We start from the raw sequence: 20,270 nt of genomic DNA on the forward strand, positions 1-20,270 counted from the left end.
TCGAAGTTTGAAGTCAAGTTTAAAGTATATGCGTCTGTCACCGGAAATTGACAAATTTCCGATTATAACAACTTTTGTTATGGAAGGAAGCTAAGTATTGGCAAATTTTAAAATCGGAAAGCAATTATTCCGCATTTCTCATTTTGATCTATAAATTATATAGCATTTTATAAAACATCTCTGTGAAAAACGAAGTATTTCGATCAGGTGATTTCAGCTGTAAAATATTACCAATAAAACCATGTGATTTATAACAAGTGAGTTCATTATCACATATCATATCAGTAACAGATATAATACCACAACGTAATTGTTATAGATTATTGAAATCGTTTTATTTATCGATATTTCATTACCACCACTTATTGTACTTTGTATCAACTAATCGTCTAAAGCTCGTTCGCAACTTGTTGGCACTTTCTAAATTTAGTTATTTTAATAATTTTGAATGAGAAGGTTTTAAAATGGTTAACACTGGAGACGTTTATATTGTATCCGCTGCTCGTACAGCGATTGGTAATTTTATATTCGATAGAGTCCTTCTCTATATGAGTTAATTCGGATCTTAAAATTATAGGAAGCTTCAATGGATCACTTTCTAAAGTGAAAGCATCGGAACTAGGTAGTGTTGTTATTAAAGAAGTGCTAAAGAGAGCTAATGTTAACAGTAATGATGTGGACGAAGTCGTCATTGGTCAAGTGAGCAATATTTGAAATCACATCATTTCATGTCATTTTAATCAACATATTTACTAGAGTCTTACCGCTGGGCAGGGTCAAAATCCTTCACGACAGGCTACCCTACAAGCAGGACTTCCTATAAATGTCCCTGTTTATAATATTAATATGCTTTGTGGTTCAGGATTAAAGTGCGTGCAGAAAATATAATTCGTATATGGCATTCTAAAGTATACTTTTATTTTCAGAACTGTCGCCTTAGGTTTCCAATCCATACGATGTGGCGATTCCAAGATTTCTATTTGTGGAGGCCAAGAGAGTATGTCTTTGGCACCACACGTTATCCATTTACGAAATGGTATCAAAATGGGTCCTGGAACAATGTTGGATACAATGACTCACGATGGCCTCACCGATGCTATGCACAACATTCATATGGGTGTCACTGCCGAAAACCTGGTAAAGCAATACAATATTACTCGTGACGAACAAGATGAGTTTGCGGTTCACTCACAAAATCTGGCTGAGAACGCGCAAAAAAATGGCTTCTTCGAAAAGGAAATTGTCCCAGTCGAATTAAAAACGCGTGCGGGTACTCAAATTTTTGAAAAGGATGAGTACATTAAAGCGGGCACTACAATTGAAGCTCTCAAAAAACTGAAACCCTGTTTTATTGAGGTAGAGAAGATATTATAAAAAAGTTTAATTAAAGTCTCCGTTTCGTTCAAATATATGTTTGTGTAGACTGGAACTGTAACAGCTGGAAACGCTTCAGGTATTAATGACGCTGCTGCAGCGGTGTTGTTAATGTCAGGGGAAGAGGTGACAAAGAGATCCATTAAACCAATGGCAAAAATTGTGGCTTGGGCACAGACTGGTGTAGATCCTAAAATCATGGGAATTGGTCCCGTGACTGCTGTTGAAGCGGTTGTAAGTAAACTTTAACGCCTTAGCCTTATATTTGCATTGAATTCAATTTCATTCTAAAGTTACAAAAGGCTGGTTGGACAAAGGATGAAGTGGATCTGTTTGAATTAAATGAAGCATTCGCAGGTCAATCTATTGCAGTATTAAAAGAGCTTAAAGTCAACGCCGATAAGGTGAATGTTAATGGCGGTGCCATTGCATTAGGTCACCCTATCGGTGCATCGGGATGCAGAATTCTAGTTACATTGTTATATGCACTTGAAAGGTTGAATGTCAAAAAAGGCGTCGCATCATTATGTATTGGAGGCGGGATGGGTATCGCCATGGCTATTGAACGTGTTTAAAAACGAGAATAATTATTATTTATACTGATTTGATAATGAGACATTCTTATGTAAATGTAAATTATTTGTTATAACCAAAGTCAATTGTTATGTAGAACTAGAAATGCAAATACTTATATGTATGTATATATGGAGCTTGCATAACTATTTTAGAAGTAATTCAATAAGCATACACATATTGGTCAGGGGAGAGTAATTTACGTAATGTTACCTATCAATATTGTTTACTTTGAAATAAAAACAACAAGAAAGTTTGTGGTGAGCTTTTCTTATAAAACTTGTGGTATGTGGTACATATAGAGTACACATGAATATAAACTATATAGTATCTGTAACTAGAATGATATTGTTCAGAGTCTATCACCAACGCTACTTGATTACATGTTCCACCGTTGCCTATTTTACGCTCCGCGTATACGTCGGTTGAATTATAATTAATATTTGCCGAATGAAAAACCATTATCGAGTATAAGTAACAAAATTCTAAAATCGCACGCACCTGTCTACTGCTTAAACATATGTATACAAAATATAGTAGAATATATAGTTATGTATACATTTTATTCATTGTACTTAGTCACATATACATACATACGTTTACATTATGAGAACCAATCTAATATACGTAATTCAATAATAAATGCATTTTGAGCTTATTTATGTAGTTGGAATAAATTAATGTGTCTTTTAAATATAGTTTTAACCAAGAAACGTACGGTCACCAACTTTTAGTTTCAATTCTTTGGTATGCTTTCAAAAACTTCAATGGACCGCAACATTAACTCCATGGCTACTTTTCCAGATAATACACCATTCCATTCCATGTAATTCCACACAGATCCCATGAAAATACAAAATAATAGACCACCTGATATGAAGAGTTTCAATATTATGCACAATGTTCTAAATCCTAATGGAGATGGATATTCCAAGAAAACTACTAAAATAAACGCAAGAATAACAGCGACACTGTAGTAAAATATACGATCTATATTCAGTTGATCTAGTGATGTTTCGCATAACGATATTGATTCATGCAAAACAGCTACACGTTTCGATATAAGACATCCGTCAGTTTTAAACGCCGCTTCTTCGCTAATGTGATGCTCTTTATTTCTAGAAGAAACAATACATGCTCCTTCCCCAATACAATGTTCAGCATCTCTTAAATGCAACTTTGCTAATACAGCTTCGTGGTCAGAATAGCTGAAATTTTGGCCAGGTACAGGTTCGGTCAACGGCAGTCCATAGTCAATAATAGAAAGAGCAATATTTTCAGGACTTCTTGCGAATATATGATCAATATGCACTCCAGGTGACATATTGTTAATAGCATTAGAAGCAGTATAGGAATTTTTTTGATATTCATTTGTTACAATATTTTTAGAATTGCAACAATCTTTCATTTTTGATGTATACAAGAGAACCCTGAAAGTAATGAAAAGCAATATGTATATTAGCAAATAGTATTTGAATAAAAAAATTTCCATTTAAAATTATTAAGAAAATACATACACATATTTATGACTTATTGAAAAGATTGTATTGTAAATTTAGTAATAAAATTTGGATATTAATTACTTGTATGTCAAATCATGAGGTTGAGCATTTAAGTCTCCCGCAAGAACTTGTAGAACAGAGTCACCTCTTGTTGCCCGAATAAACTGTGCTGTATCGAAAGCCTGAATTACCCGGTGAGTTTTGTAATCATCATTGTTGTTATTATATTCCGCATGAAGCTAAAAATTATTAATATTATAACGCATTTAATATATGTATATACGTATACTGATTACTAGACTATATATGATATTTACATGAGTATTGTACAGATGTACTACATGCTTATCCACGAGGATTCTACATAAACCAACTCCTTTGCCCCCAAACCAATCAGCATGCTGAATACGGTGAAAATAACCATTAACACTCCAAGGATGAAAGAAAGAGCTTAAAATAGGATATTTAGACAATACCAGGAGGCCTGAACCTATAACACCACTGAAAATAATGAAGAAATTTGCTTTAAAATTATAAACAGCTTCTGAATATACACCATGACTTTTTACCTGTAGAAATAGTGAGCGTAAGGTAATACTGACTGGGTAGCGTTTTTCAGGGTTTCGCAGTCTTTACGAGACCAAACTTCTTGTAGAGAAACTATATCATATTTGCCTGAACTAAGCTCTAAGCCTATTGCGGCTATTCGTACCTCACGGTCCTTTGAGATAAAAGGAAAAGGAATTCCCCTGGAATATTATAAAACAGATATTAAAATTTGCGTGGTGTTGACATGATTGTATCTCAATAAAAATACATACCAAACATTTAGTGTTAAAATACTTAAATTTAACAACATATTTATATAAAAAAATATACATATAGATATGTAACAAATATATTTATGTTTATGATAGTGCTAGTGATAACAGTATCGGACCAGTCGGAACACAATAGTCGAAAAGTTAAATTTTGTGTTGATCGACGATGTCATCAAGAATTTATCAGCTCTAGTCTGCATTACGTTTTATTGCAAGGATAAGATTTTTAATATGGCTCATTTATATGCCATTCACGCAAGTGGTCAGGAATAATAATTATTCCTGCAAGTGGTTATACTACCCTCACTGTAAACTTCCACAAAATGAAATTAGTAAAGTATTAATTTTACATTTTTTTTGTAATTATAGTTTTGTGCACTACTTCAACTTCTCAAAAATATTTGAAGCTTTTAACAAGCTTCTCTAGTAATTTCAAAGGGTAATTTGTTTCATTGCCTTTATTTAGTACACGTTAAAATCATATTACATTGTTATATTTTATATTTAAATATTTTTTATATTTTTAAAAAATTATTTTCTATTGAAATAAAACAATTTAAAGTTCATAATCACCACAAACACTTTGTTCTTGATCATCTGTACCAACTTCTTCAAAATCTCTCTCTAATGTAGCCAAGTCTTCACGAGCTTCCGTAAACTCGCCTTCTTCCATTCCTTCGCCTACATACCAATGCACAAATGCACGTTTCTTAAACATTAAATCGAACTTGTAATCCAAGTTACTGAATGCAACAGCAATTGCAGTTGTATTTGATAGCATACAAACTGCTCGAGGAGTCTGGGCTAAATCTCCTCCAGGTACGCATGCAGGTTTCTCATAATTAATTCCTATTTTAAAACCTGTTGGACACCAATCCACGAATTGAATATGTCGCTTGGATTTTATAGCCGATACTGCCGCGTTTACATCTTTTGGTACAACATCCCCACGATAGAGCATACAACAAGCCATATATTTTCCAGCACGTGGATCACATTTCACCATCATATTTGAAGCTTCAAAACATGAGTTTGTTAATGCCATTATAGTATTGTGCTCATGCGATGCATTTGATGAAGATACCAATGGAGCGTATGCTACTAGTGGAAAGTGAATTCGAGGATAAGGTACTAAATTTGTTTGAAATTCATTAAGATCGACATTCATAGAACCACTGAAACGTAAAGAAGCTGTAGTTGAACTAACAATTTGTGCAATAAGGCGATTCAGATTACGATAATTGGGACGATCAATATTCAAACTATTCTGACATATTTCGTAGATTGCTTCATTGTCTACTATAAAAACGCAGTCCGAAGTCTCCAAAGTCGCGTGTGTAGTCAAAACTGCATTGTATGGCTCTACAACTGACGTTGAAACTCTTGGTGACGGGTACACTGCAAAATCCAATTTACATTTCTTACTATAATCTGCAGTTAAGCGTTCCATAAGTAAAGAAGTAAAGCCCGATCCAGTTCCACCACCAAGACTATGAAATATTAAGAAACCTTGAAGACTTTCACATTGTTCAGATAATTTTTGAATGCGATTCATAACTTTATCAATTGCTTCTTTTCCGATAGAGTAATGGCCACGTGCATAATTATTGGCTGCATCTTCTTTTCCAGATATAAGTTGTTCTGGATGATACAGACTCTTAAGGTTACCTGTACGTACATCATCTATAACTGTAGGCTCAAGATCAACAAAAACAGTGCGTGGTACATGTTTGCCCAGACCAGTTTCTGCGAAAAAGGTATTCGAGTCATTCGTGGTTTCATTTTTAGTATCTTGAGATAATTTATTCGATCCATTCGTATTCTCTGCTTTACTTTTAGTAGAGCCGTCAACATCAATGCCGTGCTCCAAAAGGTACAATTCCCAGCAAGCATTTCCGATTTGAATTCCTCCTTGCCCGATTTGAATTGATATTACCTCACGCTTAAAAAATAATATCAATTTTAAATACTCCTAAAAGGTACTAATTGCTTCATCTCACCATTTTTAAAGAATTTATATGTAAAAGTTAAAAAGGCGCCAATATTTCAACCCCAAAGCAAATTGCAAAATAGCTGCTATTGCGAATATCTTAGATGCCGTTAGGAAAGATAATGTTCTTAATGTCAAGGCACAATTAAAGCCTAGCACATTAAGCTAATTCACGTATGTACATACTTATGTCCTAGTTTAACAAATGGTATACATTCTGTAGAAGGGAGGAAAACCGCTTTGAGTGCTTTTCAAATATTTTTTCGCGCCATTTTAAATCAATTACACAATCGGTATCGACGCAGTTTTAACTTTAGTATAATATTTAAAACTTTTTATTGAAATATGTATGTATATTTTAAATCAAATTTCATTTATGGTATACATTTATTTATATATAGATATGTATATAAAAAAAATTAAGTACATATTGTTTTCTTTGAAAGCTCAGAAGTTTAACTAATTTTACTAATTTTTAAAAAGCTTTAAATGTATGTGCTTGTGCGAACCCGACTTAAATGTGAAACCAATAATGATAACGGATATCTGCTGTATATATACTTAGATAATTACGTAAATAATTTAAATAATGATAAAACTACCGGATTTATTAACTGGTATTAAAAAAGAAATTGTTTAAAGTAATCTCTATTATTGCCTTTTCGAATTCTAATAATCCAGAAAATCATGGTTTATTTAAAATATATTTTTAATATAGTTAATACTTTTATTATATACGAAAACTTTTGCGATGAGGGAGATCTTTCAATCCAGACATATTCGATATTTCCAATAGTTTTCCATATTGCCACGTCCGAGAGAGTTTTCATTAAAATTTCGATATATCGATAAGTACATTCGATAAAATGTGGCTTAATCTTTGCATATCGCTTATTAAACAATTTAATGAATGATTTTAGGAAGATGAAGGAAGGTTTTATCAAAATCTCTGGTGGGCCTACCCACGTAATTACTTGGGGACGTTGGATAGAAGAGCCTATGGATAATGTGCCCGAGATTGTGATATGTATTCCAGGTAATCCCGGCTTAGTTGGCTTTTATACCGAATTCCTGCACTTATTGTATGAGCAATTGGGTGAAAAAATTCCGGTTTGGATAATTGGTAAAATTCGCAGTTTTTAAATTGATTTTTTTCAATTGCTGTTTTCGTTTTTAAAGGTCACCTAGGACACGAAGAACCTTCAAAGGATTGCAAAACGGAAGTTCCTTGCCTTAAAGGAAATGAAAAAATATTTGATCTGAATGGACAGTTAAATCATAAAAAGGAATTTATTCAACGTTTTGTGCCACGCAATACAAAAATTCATTTAATTGGTCATTCAATTGGAGCATGGATGGTGATGAATTTGTTAGAATTTCAGGATATTCGGCAGCTGGTTAAAAAATGTTACCTTCTATTTCCAACAATAGAGCGTATGATTGACTCATCAAACGGTTGGAATTTCACCAAAATTGGGATTCCACTATACACAGTTCTAGGATTTGTAATTCCATTGTTTAATCGGTTACCAAAATATCTTCAAATTTGTGGAGTACAAATATATTTCTGGCTCTTAAACATACCGAAGTCGTTTATTGAAACCGCTTTAGAATACTCGAAGGCTCCTGTGATGGAAAAAGTAATATTTTTAGCAAAAGATGAAATGGTACGGGTACGTGATTTAGATCAAAGTTTGATGGAGAAACATTTACCATTGTTAAAGATGTATTATGGTACGACGGATGGTTGGGTACCAGTCGAGTATTATAATGAAATATGCAGAAAATATCCCAAAATTGATGCTGAATTAGATAAAGAGTCTATAGATCATGCATTTGTATTGAGAAACTCGGAGTCAATGTCCCGAATAGTAGGTAAAATGATTAAGCAACATTCAGAAATATTGAAATGAATGCATAGCTTTCCATAATTTTTTCTTTGCCATAAAATTAATAATATATGTATATGTAATTAGAAATTTTTTTTCATACATACATATATATAGATGTCGATAACTATCATTATCGGATTAAATCCGACTAATAATTACATATATTAAATGAAACAAATGTTATTAACATTTTAGCTGAGGATGATTTATATATATATATTTTTAGTGGTATTTTGGTTGAATTAATACATAGCTACATATATTAAAACAAAAAAAAATGTAATATTTTATTCAGATTCTGAAACCGATGGACTGCGTGAATGAGACTTAACTGAAGACTTGTTCTTTGTACGTTCGGGTGAAGAAGAAGGTGAGCGCGAAGCAGATCTCGACTTTGAAGGCGATCTAGATCTTGAGCTTGACTTTGAACGCGACCGTCTTTCAGATTCACTACCAGAACGTGATCTAGATCGGGAACCGGAACGAGATCGACTTTCACTATGAGAACGTTGTTCTGACGGTGATCTTGATATACGACGCACGCGCTTGGTCTCAACACTACCTTCACTGTCGCTGTCACTTTGATCTCTGTTAGCAACATGCTTTCGCTTGCGTCCACCAGCATCGCTATCTGATTCACTCGTTGATATCGTAGCTTTCGAAACAATTTTTAGTCGTTGCTTGGCTGACAACTTTTCTTTCGATTCCTTTACTTCTTTAGCCTTCTTCTTTTTCTGATTCTTTTCTCTAGGTTGAATTTCACCATCACTGTCACTATCATATTTGTCTTGTGCCGATTTTCTCTTCCTACCAGCACCCTTTTTACGTTCCTTGGGTTTCTTCTTAGAACGTTCAGCACCATCAACTTCTCCAACATCACTACCAGAATCGGAAACATAGCCATCTTTGCGCGGACGACCACCTCCATTGTTAAATGTAAATGATATATAATAAATGCAAATAAATATGCAAATTATTTTTATATATTATATAAATTTGACTGTACCTTTCTTGCGCTCTTTGGATTGAGGCGGATTTTCCGAAATAATCAATATACCCTTCGTTTTCTCAACATATTCCTGGCGTTTCACAAGCATTTGTTCTCGGGACATCTTTTGTTCTTCTTCTCGACGTTTACGTTCTTCTTCTTGTTTCGTCTTAAAGGCCAATCGTTCTTCTTCCTGCTTGCGACGCAAAGCCTTTTCTTCCTCATCGATACGACGAGCTCGGGAAACATGATATTGGGCTTGAGACAATAGATCCTGACACTGATTGGCCTCAATGCCAGCAATCTCAATATTGAAACGTGTTTTATCACCACAAATCGAGAGGTATTGAAAATATCTTCGAATTTCAAAAAAATGTTCTGATTAGCAATTTTTTCACATGAACCTGATAGGGAAAGCTTCACAATACCTTTGCGCTAATTCCAATTCATGAACAGCTTGTAACACTACATCAAGAGTTGACTTTTCGTCTTTAAGGATAGCCATAGCCAAACGTTGCAGTACCACAGCAATGTTGAAAAGTAATACCTGTAAATTTGAGTTTAACAAATTAAATAATATTAAAAATGGCTTATATTACTCAAAGTATTTCTACATTACGAAATTATTATTCGGCTGCACCGAAACTATAATACCCTTCACAGGTGCATTTCTCATAGCATGAAAGGGTATAATAGATCTTTATATATGTTTACAGACAGACGAACACAACTGAATCGACTCAGCTCGTCGTGTTGTGTTGATTATCTTACCGTATCTTGTGGCGCAACTCTTCTCGCTTTTAGCAGGACAGTTTTTGCTTCTTTGAGTTTACCTGCACGCAAGTATGCACGTGCCAAATACTGCATCACTTCGACATTATGATGTTTGTAGAATTTTTTCATACAGTTCTCGTACATTTGTATTGCACTGATGTATTGCTTCTGCTCAACATATATATGAGCAATATTTAACCAAACATCTGAGAAGTCAGCCGTTGCCTCTCGAACCTGTGCGAATATATCTCGTGCTTCTATAACACATCCTTTATGGGCCAATACAGCGCCGATGCCATTAGAAGCCCAAATATTTCGAGGATCATTGCGCAAAACCTGTCATTTAAAAATTTATAACTGATGTAAACGGTGTGATATACTATGTTAGTACGATACCTGTTTATATATAGACAAAGCTTTCTCCTGATGTTTTCGTTCCTTGTCCTTGTCTCTGATCGGCTGATGAAGTGTTTGCAATGAAAAATTTCCTAGTGCAATCAACGAGTATGCATCCGTAGCAGTTGTAGGATTTTTCAAGATTGTTTCAAAATTTTTTTGGCCCAAAGCAAATTGCATTTTTGCCAAATGCAAATTTCCTAACAAAGACCTAAATAACATTTACGATAATTATCATCAAATATAAATTAATATTAACCCAATTACCTTGCATCGGGGTTGTCGTTATTGATATTTAATGCGTCCTTAAAGAAATCAGATGCTACGAAAATGAGACCTTTGTCACGAGCCATACATCCCAATCGTAAGTAGCAGTCAATATAATTAGGATGTTCTTTTAATATATCTTTAAACAATTTATCGGCTATGTCAAAGCTGCACATAGCTTCATTGAGACGAGCTAAATTATAGGTCATTGTCACTGATATGGAATCGTAATATTGTTTATCTGCATTCGAGCTATCTGCTTCCACTCTAGCTCTTTGTATTGCTTCGTTTAACTTTTGTTTTGCTATAGCTAAGTTGCCAATTCGATAATGTAGAGCGGCGACATTATTTAATATTTCTGCCGGTAATTCTACTTTAACCTTTTCAGTTAGAATATTCGATGCTGTAGCGTAGGCGTTTAGAGAAGCTTGAAGATCATTTTGTTCTAAAATTTGGGCTAGCTCTATCCAAGCTTCTACGTCATCAGGAAACTGTTCAGTAACCTTCTTTAAATGTGACTTTGCCATGTCACGTTTTGCTTGTGAATTTGAGTTTGCATAAAGAGAGCCCAAAATCTTCATTGTTTCATAGTTTCCTGGTTGTATTTTCAACACCTTTTCAAAACATTGAGCAGCCTAAAAAATAAATAAATTTAACTATATTTTAATGGTTATTAAAAGAGTATTTCTTACATTTTCAGTATCACCGCGATATATATACATCTGTCCAAGACCATAATGAGGTAATACAAAATTAGCAGGTGCGATTTGGGTTGATTGATAGTAGTATTGAAACGCTTGATCATAATCACACTGCGCATGAAAACTGCGTGCTAATTGGTAGCAACTCTCGGCACGCATCGCTTCATTTTCGGTGTTATGAAAAGCATGCAATGCCAAATGTTGAACTTTTTGGTAGTCTTTTTTGAAGAAAAAGTGGTTTGCTAAATGATTCAATACCATAGGGCTTGTAGAATCAATAGTATAAGCTCGCGATAGCATTTGGACACCTAATTTGTTTGAGTCGGGTTCATGCAAATTAAGTTTTAATATTGCCAACCCAATTAAAGCCCCAACACAATTAGAATCGAGTTCAAGTGCTCTTTCAAATGCCTGTTTAGCTTTTTCTTGATTGTTCATTTTAAGGAAACAATGACCCATGCCCATACGAACGTTCGCCGGACAATTCGGATTTGTACGTAGTGCTTTTTTATAAAAAGCTAAAGCTCCTCTATAGTCCTTTTTATTGAAGGCGATGCATGCTTTGCCCAAAAGCGATGGAATATTTGCAGGCGATTGATTGAGTACGAAATTAAATTGGGCGTCTGCTTGTTCCATTTTATCGCCTTCTAACAAGCAGAAATAGGCTCTACCCAACAAATGATTTTGATCGTACATAATAATTTTGTCAGCAGTTGTGTACAAGTTTGTGGCCTTCATAAATAACTCTCGCTTTTTCTCTTTCGATTTTTCCCGATTTGCTTCCTGTACGTAATGTGCAGCCAACATATCATATGCACGCATTTGATCTTTCTCCATGTCACGATAATCGGTATTCCCTTCAGTTCTAGCCGTTTCCAAAAGCCTTATGAAGTCTGCTGTTTTTTTCTCCTTGTAGTACGCCAGCTACAAATAAATTATGATATTAGAATATATGTATACATTTAAAGAATAATTTATATATAAAAACTTACCGCCACGTTCACCCAGGTATTTAACTGGGAACGCTCTTGGCGTAAAATAGCTAGTACTTCCTGACATTCTGGTAACTGATCCGGATGAACCTCAATAACCTGATAGCATTAAGAGAAAAATATTCATATCTACAATACAATAAAATGCATACTGTTATATTACCTCGTCAGTATCCCGCAATGGAATTTCAATAGGCGCTGACATGGTTTTTAATAATCTTGAAAACGCAGCAACCAAAACAAAAAACTAATTACTTCGCCAATGCTGGTTAACGTTGAGAGCAATATATCGATTATAAAAACTATCGACTAGTTTACTTAAGCTAAGGCTGCGTACCAAACGGTACAAAAATTAAAATTCTGACAGGGGAATGTGAAATGTGACATTTTTTGTGGTGAATTCGTAAGCTCCCGAGTTGAATAAACTTTTGACAACTTATAAATATAAATATAGACACGCATTATGAGAAAATGAATTTAAAATGACCGCTACATACATAACATGTATGTTATAATATATGTTATTAACTTGTTATTATTATTTATTTAATTCAATACATTCTGAATACATACTAGGGGAAATATCGTAAACTCAAATTAAGATAATTGAATAAAATAAAAATTGTATTTTAGTCTAGCAAATTTTCTTTTCGAATTTTTCATCTTGTAGAGCTGTTAAGAGAGTAGACTTCTTCTTACGTTTTAGTTGGGTTACACACCGCAACACGTTTGTTTTTTAAAGTAAGCAGCTCTTGGATTATAGAAAAATGACTTCGAAAGTATGCAAATCATTAAACAAATATTTTCCAAGGACGAATATAAGGCAGTGAATGATGATCATCTGAATCTCTAAAACCCACTAATGTTTGAAGTAATTGACATACGAATATAAACTTCTACTACTTTACTGGCGTAGACACCGCTTACGCGATAATAGCCGAGTTAACAACAGCGCGCCAGTCGTATCTTCTTTCACAATGTGCCGCTAATTGAAAATACCAAGCGAAGCCAGGTCATTCTCCAACTGGTCTTTCCAATACTTTCAGAGCTGGAGTGTTTTCGTCCATACGTACGACATGACCTAGCCGGCGCAACCGCAGTCTCTTAATTCGCTAAACCATGTCAATGTCGTCATATACATACATATGTACATATGTATATCATACAGCTCATCGTTCCTTCAAATGAGATATTCGCGTGGCCAACGCGCAAAGGACTATAAATCTTTCGCAGAACCTTTCTCGCGAAAACTCGTAACGTCGACTCATCAAATGTTGTTATCGTCCACGCCTCTGCAGGACGGGAATAATGAGTAACTTATAGAGTTTGGTTTTTGTTCGTCGACAGAGGACGAATCTAAACCACAATAATAAAAACAACGTTATTATTATAAGAAGAAAATCATGAACAATTGTAATAGGGCTGTGTGTCAGTGGGTGTGAAATTGACAGCCATTGACATATTAAAGTGAATGTGCCGAAAAAGTAAAAAAGGATAAGCTCTTTTAATTTGAGTTAATGAAACTAGTCTACATATGTAGTTTATCGAGGTATGGCTAAGATATATAAGACTAATAAAACTTTAATACATGACATGTATCATCACGCTTATCTTCCTAATAATGAAAATTTTGAAAATCCTTAGATGTTTTCATTCTGTATGAAGGCTTTTGGATTCCTTTGATTTAACATATTACATTGTCCAGTTAATTAATACCAATCACAACGACCCTAATATTCATAACAAGTGCTTATATGTATATCGTGCTGTGTTAATAAGTGTTTTATATTTTGTATATATGTATTTAAATAAAGTATATAGATAAAATACATAGGTGTGAAAACTTATTAACTGTAAGTACAACAACGTTAAAGTCCAACTTATAACACAAGTTGGTCCTGTTTTAATACATTTGAGTATGGTTTAAATATAATTCATTGACCCATAGTTAAAAATAAAATTAGATCCTTTTTAATATTGGAAATTGTAGATATACAAGTTTTTTTTTAATGTACCCCACTAACTTTAAAATGCATTTCACTTTCAACTGTAACTATGGGTGTATATTTTAATAATTCACAACTGATTAAATTAATCGAATATTAATATTAGTTTCGTAATCATGAACACCTTTATAATATATCCGCATTTTTAATAATGATTGCTACCGCGATCTGAGTATTTTCCACTAACTTTGCTTATCGAATAATGGTCTGAATAACCGTCATATTTGTTCCCTTTGTAAGAAATCTCTTTGGTAGGTATATAACCGATGTTATTTTGCCAATGTCTTGTCCAGTAAAGATTTTCATTACGCACTTGAGAAGGTGTTTTGGCGTCTCTGCAAACATGCACGCAATATATCATGCACCCAATGAGAGTGAGGAATCCAAAAATTAAAAATATAATCCCAAGTATCCTACAAAAAGAAATTGAGGTATAATAAAGAAAATGAAAAATTAATGAAACTATCAAATGCATACCACACATATAAAGGATCATAAAATTGCACAACAATCACAAAACCCAAGGTAACGAGAATCAAGCCCAGATTCAAAAGCAACATAAGACAGCAAACTCCTTTTATATTAGGGCAAAAAGGGTTTGGCGCTGACATCGCATCTATTTTTACGCCTCTTTTCGTTGTTGAATGAACACTTGGTCCCGTCTTTGCCGTGCTTGCCATCGAGTAAACACTATGTGATGCCGCACGAGATTGTGGTCGATGACTATACCGACTGTTGATGGAATAAAAAGGAAACAAATAAACACAGAAACAAAAAATTATAAGATTCCTATTGGTATATTTCTAAAGTAATTATTCATAAATAAAGTTCATTTGTACGCAGATTATTTTGTCTAGGAGCAACAAAGCTTTATTAGTTTTATAAATTACTCTATTTACTATTTTATATTCACCTTATTTCTGAAGGTTCTTTATAAGCAGCACTAGTCACATAAATTTCACTGCTTACATCACCCCCTTGGTCATAAGTAAGAGTAGAAAATGCGCGGGCTTGCGGTGATCCATTTGACCATTTTTGATTATAAATTGCACTACTCTCTTCTGGTGGACTTTGCTGGTTTTGATATAAATTTGTTTTGCGCGCAGAACTGTATGGATATTCTTGTGTAACTGTATATCCCGCCGCCGATGCTGCATTATGTGATTCTTCACCATCAGTAGAGTAAGCGCGATTAGAATGCGTATATGCAGGGTATCGCACGGGTTGACTGTGTGTTGCAACATAATGGCCACCTTTAATTCTAAAGGAGTACAGATAATTTAATCGATTTAACTTTTTATGTATCAGGAGATATACAAATTACCTATGGTATATTAATGAAAATTCAATTGGAAAAACTAAAAATTATATGTCGCACTTACTTCTCAACTCGTCTCTCGTGCATTATGTCTGTGTATATTTCCTTATTTTAGTTGTGCCGCATGAATGTAGCAAGGACCTGGAAGGACATTTTTTATTCATACGTGTGTTAGTAAAAGTTTATAGTCAGATTTACTATATAATTAGCAATCAATCTTAAAGAAGTAATCAAGGAAGCAGGTGTTAAACCTGCAAATAACTTCAAAAACTAAACATACATATGTACATGTGTGAAACTAAAAATATATTCGTAGATGACATATTCATACGTGGGTATGAAAATCGCAAGAAACAATGCATGAGGAAGCAGTCATACATAATTTTATACGTTTATCTGTATGTATGTATTTTAATAACGACAGAGGAATTTGCAAGTGGATTTTACCTTTTGAAATGAATTTTAATTTTTAATAATTTAAATCGTATATACATATGTATGTATATTAAAAAAATAGTAACAGGATACAAATAGAGTATTATATGCAATATAAATGTAAGCAAAGCAAATGCATTGTCTGCCCACTTATCTATATGTATATACCCCATACATACATATATACATACATAAGTATGAAAATACGCATAAAATAGCTGTTTAACATGTGTTCATACATGCATATGAATAACTATATGAGTTATACACTTCCAAACTGACAAAGGTTCAGTGAAAACTTTATGCCAAATTAATCAATCTAAAATGTTTTAAATATAGGCGGAAAATAAATCTTTCGCACATACGCCCCCACCTACGTGTTTTTGCATGTTTGCATGTAGTATATACAAAATATATGAATAGTTCCTTTTTATATGGTATACTTACGTAATAATTTTAAAATAGCACCAACAAACACTTGTAAACTAAAGTAAACACTCACAGATTTCAACTCGCCATCAAGGTTAAATATTGAAATCTCGGTTTGAACACCTTACACCTAGAATTTCAGTCGATTTTAAACTTATTTATTTATGTTTTATATATTTTAAAACACTCCTAAAAGTAGCAGAAAATATTTTCGCAAATCTTATGTCTACTTTGTTCGCTGTATATGTATCAACAAACTAACTATTCTCCATTTTCTTATTTCTATAACCGAAAGCTTTTTATTATTGCCAGGTTATAAGAACCTACGCGTTCAGCGTCAACTCTAATATCATCAAGCAGAAAGACGGCGCTTTTAGCTTTAAACATAAAATGCATTTGGAAACCAGTTTTGTACGCCAAACTTAATAATCCCAAGCTCTAAGCCTTAACTTATTATTGCTAAAAGTAACCGGTTATTTGTTGCGCTTTGTTTAACTTTATCATAAGAAACCTAAATTAATCGCTATGAAAAATCTTTATTTTACATTTATATCTCTTACAGTCTTTGAAACGTAATTTTACTAATATAAGTTTAAGAACTAAAATGTTTTGATTGTTATGTGGAATAAGCCCTTCGTAGTAAAACTCCAATAATGCCAATAATATGACACCTCTTCGATTCACTTCAGAATTGGATTTGCTATTTAGTTGCTAAAAACAAAAAAAAACATTGATATAACTCAATTACCTTTAATGTGGAAAATATTACCTGCACCTAAAATGGGAGTCTTAATATTCCATATTTTTAATAACATTTCATAGGAATTTTTTTAAAATATATTTAATGAAAATGATTTATTTAGCGCTGTGTCTGATACATTATGACTACCTATACGGGGATGTGTATTAGTGTTTGCTCGCTTAACTCCGGTAAAGGTATTAAGATTGAACATACCATTGGTAGACATATCTCCTTCTGTTGCTTGAAAATATTTACTGAAATTCAAAAAGAAATAAAAGTGGAATAAAATAAGATTTATCTTTAATGTTTACTTGCAACAAAAAATATATGAAAAGTAATTCAGAATTTACATATTGCAATTATTTTCATTATTTTTGAAACTACTATCTTGAAACGTGTTCTCATACACAAAAGATTTAAGCAGCAAACGTGACCTCGATTGCAATGGTGTGAACGTGTGTGTGTTCAAAAAACAACGGAAATTTAAAAATTAAAAATATGTGGGGTTGGAGAGTCCGATCATCAATTTTTTTATTATGGTGATATAAATACCCCTAAAATACAATACAATTTTAGCTGTATTCGTTGCTTACTTTGTTTTGCTAAAAGAAATGGATCAAAGAATTTGTTCGTGAACCAAAACCAATATTCCAGGCTCCACATTCACCCGACAAGGCTCAGTGTGCCTTTTTCCTGTATTCAAAAATAAAAAGAACCTTGAAGGGCCGTCGTGTTACGAGCAAAGATGACATTGAAAGCGCACCGCTGAAGCATTAAAGGCTATCACAAAAATCGAGTTTAAGAAGCGCTGGCATAAGTGCATAAAATCGAATAGGGACTAATTATGCTCAACCGATCTTGATGAAATTTTACACAGGTCTTGTATTTTTTTTATCAAAATGTGCGCGCAAAAACACACACTTTTTTTGTTTTTCTTTCGTCCAATACCTAGTTTATGGTCTTAATTAAAACACGTATTTTATTCTTTTTACTTTTAATAATCCTGTAAGAAGCTCTGCTGTCAACTCGGAAGCACTTTTTTCGAGAAACTGCCGGCGATGACATCGTAGCCGAGTTTTGAATATTTTTCATTGAAAATTGCACAAAATCTTTGTAAAATAAAAAAAAGTTTGATACAATATTTCATTTTTTATGTGAAAAAAAATATTGAAAGTAGAAATTTTTTGCTCTAGGAAGCCCATGGAACCACTTTAATGGGACAAATAATCCGTTAATTTTTGAACACACCTCGTACACTGTCTGACACAACAAATCGTCAAAATAATATAAATCCGTTTTACTTTGATAAAAGCGAATTTGCTTTCTAAGGTGAAATCATTATATAAATAACAGTGTTGGATACATATGTATATGTATACGTGATATGCAACGATAAAGTATACTTGAAATCATAAGGTGATGAAAATTTTTCCTGTCCGTTTGACTTGAAATTAAATCCACACATAAATTAACAAATGGAACAAACACATTGAAGTTTTCGTGCATATAATCAAATTACTTTTTGAATTAAATTCTTTTTCTAATCCCAAAAATCTTAATCAAAAATTATTTTACTACCACAAACCGGATTAAAACAAAAATTAATTAAAGAAATCGCATTAAAAAATTGTTTTTAATTTTAAACCGTAAATACCGAAAAAATAATACCAAACTTACAATTAAAAATTAATAAATAATTAATAAAAAGATAAATTGTTTTAAAATTTACATTTTTTCACGTTTGCGTACTTCGAGTTCCACCATTTTGATTATCCATTTTTTTTTATTAAAAAATTCACCACTCTGATTATTACAAACTCCTTACTTACTAACTTACTTTAATTGTTTATATTATATGTTACAAACCTGTTAGGCTGCAATTCAAATTTCTTTATTTTAAGTACCTCCCTTTCCAATTGTTTACGCTCATATCGCAGCTGCTCGTATTTTTCGTATTTCTGCTTTGAGTTAATCTCCAAAGCATTACACTTTCTTTTAACTCTTTCCATTTCAGTTCGCTGAAAATTAAATAAATAAATATAAATGTATTTTGGTATGAGTACTATCATAAAAAACATTTCATTAAAGCTCAACATTATTATGATAAAAAAAATAACAAATAATAAATTAAGAATTTACATTAAATAGAGGATTAGTAATTATTCGGTGACATACTTTACGAAACATTCCTTTTTTAAAACTTTCTCGCTGTTTTGCCTGAAAACTCAAGATGCGTTCATTTGGTTCACGCCATGGTTCAGGATTTAAAAGCTCCTTTGCATGTGCTGGCATAACGTTGCATAATACTCGATAACGCTGTGTTTTATTACAAATTGGACAATTTACTTCACTGGACACATTTATATTATTAATAGCGAGCGTTGTTGCACATTTTTCGCATATCATATGATTACAAGAGAGCAAGAATATTCTCCTTCGCTTTCGTATATATAATTCTAAGCAACGGTTGCAGTGTATCCAATATAAACCCACATCTTTTGGCAATTTTAAATTTGAATTTGTATTAAGATCCTCGAACGATTCTCTTTCCATAGTTTTTATTTCAGTAATTCAAATTTAAAGATGTAACTGGTTCTATAACTGTTTGTATAAATTATGTCCGTTAACGAATGTTAAGCTCAGTTTTCACAAGATAAACATCACAGTTGATCTGTGCATTTTTACTTTAATGCCTGATTCACATACAACTTTGGATTCGCTTTGCTTCAGACTTTCGCTTTGGCAGCAAAGTTCGATATATTCTTTTGTATGATTATTTGGCGAGCAAAATATTGGACAACTCTCATCTTTTTACGCATTGCTAAGCAACAGAGACTTTTTTCTGGTATATCCTTGACTTTCTTCGCTTCGTTGTTAAAGTATGATTTCGGTTATAATGCTTTACAATAGAATTTGGCTTCAATTTGCTGCAGACTTTTAATTTTATTGATAAAAAAAAAGTTTTTGAGAACGTACTCAAAAAAGGACGTTATTATAATAAAGTTTTCGTTGCTATGGAAAGCAAACAGAAGCAAAATGTTGTACAATAATCATCTTCCGAGATATTAAC

At 33.1% G+C, this 20,270-nt stretch overlaps 7 protein-coding genes across 8 annotated transcripts; 2 read left to right on the forward strand and 5 right to left on the reverse strand.

Annotated features, from left to right (window-relative positions):
* Nucleotides 1-385: 385 nt before the first annotated feature.
* Nucleotides 386-2,203, forward strand: LOC120777597 (acetyl-CoA acetyltransferase, cytosolic). The gene is made up of 6 exons (XM_040109033.1): nucleotides 386-516; nucleotides 578-699; nucleotides 757-869; nucleotides 927-1,356; nucleotides 1,423-1,608; nucleotides 1,668-2,203. The coding sequence occupies exons 1-6, from the start codon at nucleotides 465-467 to the stop codon at nucleotides 1,947-1,949; spliced, it is 1,185 nt and encodes a 394-aa protein (XP_039964967.1). The 5' UTR covers nucleotides 386-464; the 3' UTR covers nucleotides 1,950-2,203.
* A 288-nt stretch (nucleotides 2,204-2,491) lies between these two features.
* LOC120777595 (putative neutral sphingomyelinase) lies at nucleotides 2,492-4,326 on the reverse strand. The gene is made up of 5 exons (XM_040109032.1): nucleotides 4,271-4,326; nucleotides 4,019-4,198; nucleotides 3,767-3,950; nucleotides 3,531-3,688; nucleotides 2,492-3,377 (listed from the first exon to the last, which is right to left on the reverse strand). Exons 1-5 carry the CDS (start codon nucleotides 4,306-4,308, stop codon nucleotides 2,684-2,686), a joined length of 1,254 nt encoding a protein of 417 aa, XP_039964966.1. The 5' UTR covers nucleotides 4,309-4,326; the 3' UTR covers nucleotides 2,492-2,683.
* A 469-nt stretch (nucleotides 4,327-4,795) lies between these two features.
* LOC120778537 (tubulin alpha-4 chain) lies at nucleotides 4,796-6,351 on the reverse strand. The gene is made up of 2 exons (XM_040110379.1): nucleotides 6,271-6,351; nucleotides 4,796-6,212 (listed from the first exon to the last, which is right to left on the reverse strand). Exons 1-2 carry the CDS (start codon nucleotides 6,271-6,273, stop codon nucleotides 4,827-4,829), a joined length of 1,389 nt encoding a protein of 462 aa, XP_039966313.1. The 5' UTR covers nucleotides 6,274-6,351; the 3' UTR covers nucleotides 4,796-4,826.
* Nucleotides 6,352-7,129: 778 nt separating this feature from the next.
* LOC120777029 (lipid droplet-associated hydrolase) lies at nucleotides 7,130-8,339 on the forward strand. The gene is made up of 2 exons (XM_040108140.1): nucleotides 7,130-7,383; nucleotides 7,440-8,339. The coding sequence occupies exons 1-2, from the start codon at nucleotides 7,167-7,169 to the stop codon at nucleotides 8,171-8,173; spliced, it is 951 nt and encodes a 316-aa protein (XP_039964074.1). The 5' UTR covers nucleotides 7,130-7,166; the 3' UTR covers nucleotides 8,174-8,339.
* Nucleotides 8,336-12,533, reverse strand: LOC120777027 (RNA polymerase-associated protein CTR9 homolog). The gene is made up of 9 exons (XM_040108139.1): nucleotides 12,434-12,533; nucleotides 12,271-12,369; nucleotides 11,270-12,202; nucleotides 10,578-11,212; nucleotides 10,311-10,521; nucleotides 9,912-10,250; nucleotides 9,569-9,687; nucleotides 9,159-9,496; nucleotides 8,336-9,074 (listed from the first exon to the last, which is right to left on the reverse strand). Exons 1-9 carry the CDS (start codon nucleotides 12,473-12,475, stop codon nucleotides 8,440-8,442), a joined length of 3,351 nt encoding a protein of 1,116 aa, XP_039964073.1. The 5' UTR covers nucleotides 12,476-12,533; the 3' UTR covers nucleotides 8,336-8,439.
* A 1,487-nt stretch (nucleotides 12,534-14,020) lies between these two features.
* LOC120778780 lies at nucleotides 14,021-16,802 on the reverse strand. 2 transcript variants are annotated; one of them, XM_040110764.1, is made up of 5 exons: nucleotides 16,532-16,802; nucleotides 15,659-15,735; nucleotides 15,190-15,537; nucleotides 14,754-15,008; nucleotides 14,021-14,689 (listed from the first exon to the last, which is right to left on the reverse strand). In XM_040110764.1, the coding sequence occupies exons 2-5, from the start codon at nucleotides 15,679-15,681 to the stop codon at nucleotides 14,422-14,424; spliced, it is 894 nt and encodes a 297-aa protein (XP_039966698.1). In that variant the 5' UTR covers nucleotides 15,682-15,735; nucleotides 16,532-16,802; the 3' UTR covers nucleotides 14,021-14,421. The 2 variants fall into 2 exon arrangements, with proteins under 2 accessions (XP_039966698.1, XP_039966697.1); XM_040110763.1 differs by having other exon boundaries at nucleotides 16,477-16,802.
* Nucleotides 16,803-17,432: 630 nt separating this feature from the next.
* LOC120776909 (RING finger protein vilya) lies at nucleotides 17,433-19,879 on the reverse strand (the record flags this gene model as incomplete). The annotated part of the gene is given in 5 exon segments (XM_040107980.1): nucleotides 17,433-17,454; nucleotides 19,067-19,218; nucleotides 19,376-19,759; nucleotides 19,762-19,795; nucleotides 19,860-19,879. Coding segments are annotated over 5 exon segments (612 nt in total), but the record flags the coding sequence as incomplete, so codon positions are not given.
* Nucleotides 19,880-20,270: the final 391 nt, after the last annotated feature.

This window comes from Bactrocera tryoni, chromosome 5, assembly GCF_016617805.1.
Source record: "Bactrocera tryoni isolate S06 chromosome 5, CSIRO_BtryS06_freeze2, whole genome shotgun sequence".
In the NCBI taxonomy this organism is placed as follows: Eukaryota; Metazoa; Arthropoda; class Insecta; order Diptera; family Tephritidae; genus Bactrocera; species Bactrocera tryoni.

What these genes read in the sequence shown, in the direction of transcription:
- LOC120777597 (XM_040109033.1), top strand. Translation starts at nt 465, where the DNA reads ATGGTTAACACTGGAGACGTTTATATTGTATCCGCTGCTCGTACAGCG. An exon ending in CGCTGCTCGTACAGCGATTG is followed by an intron (nt 517 to 577) that starts GTAATTTTATAT and finishes TTAAAATTATAG; the next exon opens with GAAGCTTCAATGGATCACTT. An exon ending in ACGAAGTCGTCATTGGTCAA is followed by an intron (nt 700 to 756) that starts GTGAGCAATATT and finishes CATATTTACTAG; the next exon opens with AGTCTTACCGCTGGGCAGGG.
- LOC120777595 (XM_040109032.1), bottom strand. Translation starts at nt 4,308, where the DNA reads ATGTTGTTAAATTTAAGTATTTTAACACTAAATGTTTG. An exon ending in ATTTTAACACTAAATGTTTG is followed by an intron (nt 4,199 to 4,270) that starts GTATGTATTTTT and finishes ATAATATTCCAG; the next exon opens with GGGAATTCCTTTTCCTTTTA. An exon ending in TACGCTCACTATTTCTACAG is followed by an intron (nt 3,951 to 4,018) that starts GTAAAAAGTCAT and finishes CATTATTTTCAG; the next exon opens with TGGTGTTATAGGTTCAGGCC.
- LOC120777029 (XM_040108140.1), top strand. Translation starts at nt 7,167, where the DNA reads ATGAATGATTTTAGGAAGATGAAGGAAGGTTTTATCAAAATCTCTGGT. An exon ending in AATTCCGGTTTGGATAATTG is followed by an intron (nt 7,384 to 7,439) that starts GTAAAATTCGCA and finishes TCGTTTTTAAAG; the next exon opens with GTCACCTAGGACACGAAGAA.
- LOC120777027 (XM_040108139.1), bottom strand. Translation starts at nt 12,475, where the DNA reads ATGTCAGCGCCTATTGAAATTCCATTGCGGGATACTGACGAG. An exon ending in ATCGCGGTGATACTGAAAAT is followed by an intron (nt 11,213 to 11,269) that starts GTAAGAAATACT and finishes TTTATTTTTTAG; the next exon opens with GCTGCTCAATGTTTTGAAAA. An exon ending in CTTTGTCTATATATAAACAG is followed by an intron (nt 10,251 to 10,310) that starts GTATCGTACTAA and finishes TTTAAATGACAG; the next exon opens with GTTTTGCGCAATGATCCTCG.
- LOC120778780 (XM_040110764.1), bottom strand. Translation starts at nt 15,681, where the DNA reads ATGCACGAGAGACGAGTTGAGAA. An exon ending in AAAGAACCTTCAGAAATAAG is followed by an intron (nt 15,009 to 15,189) that starts GTGAATATAAAA and finishes TTCCATCAACAG; the next exon opens with TCGGTATAGTCATCGACCAC. An exon ending in TATGATCCTTTATATGTGTG is followed by an intron (nt 14,690 to 14,753) that starts GTATGCATTTGA and finishes TTCTTTTTGTAG; the next exon opens with GATACTTGGGATTATATTTT.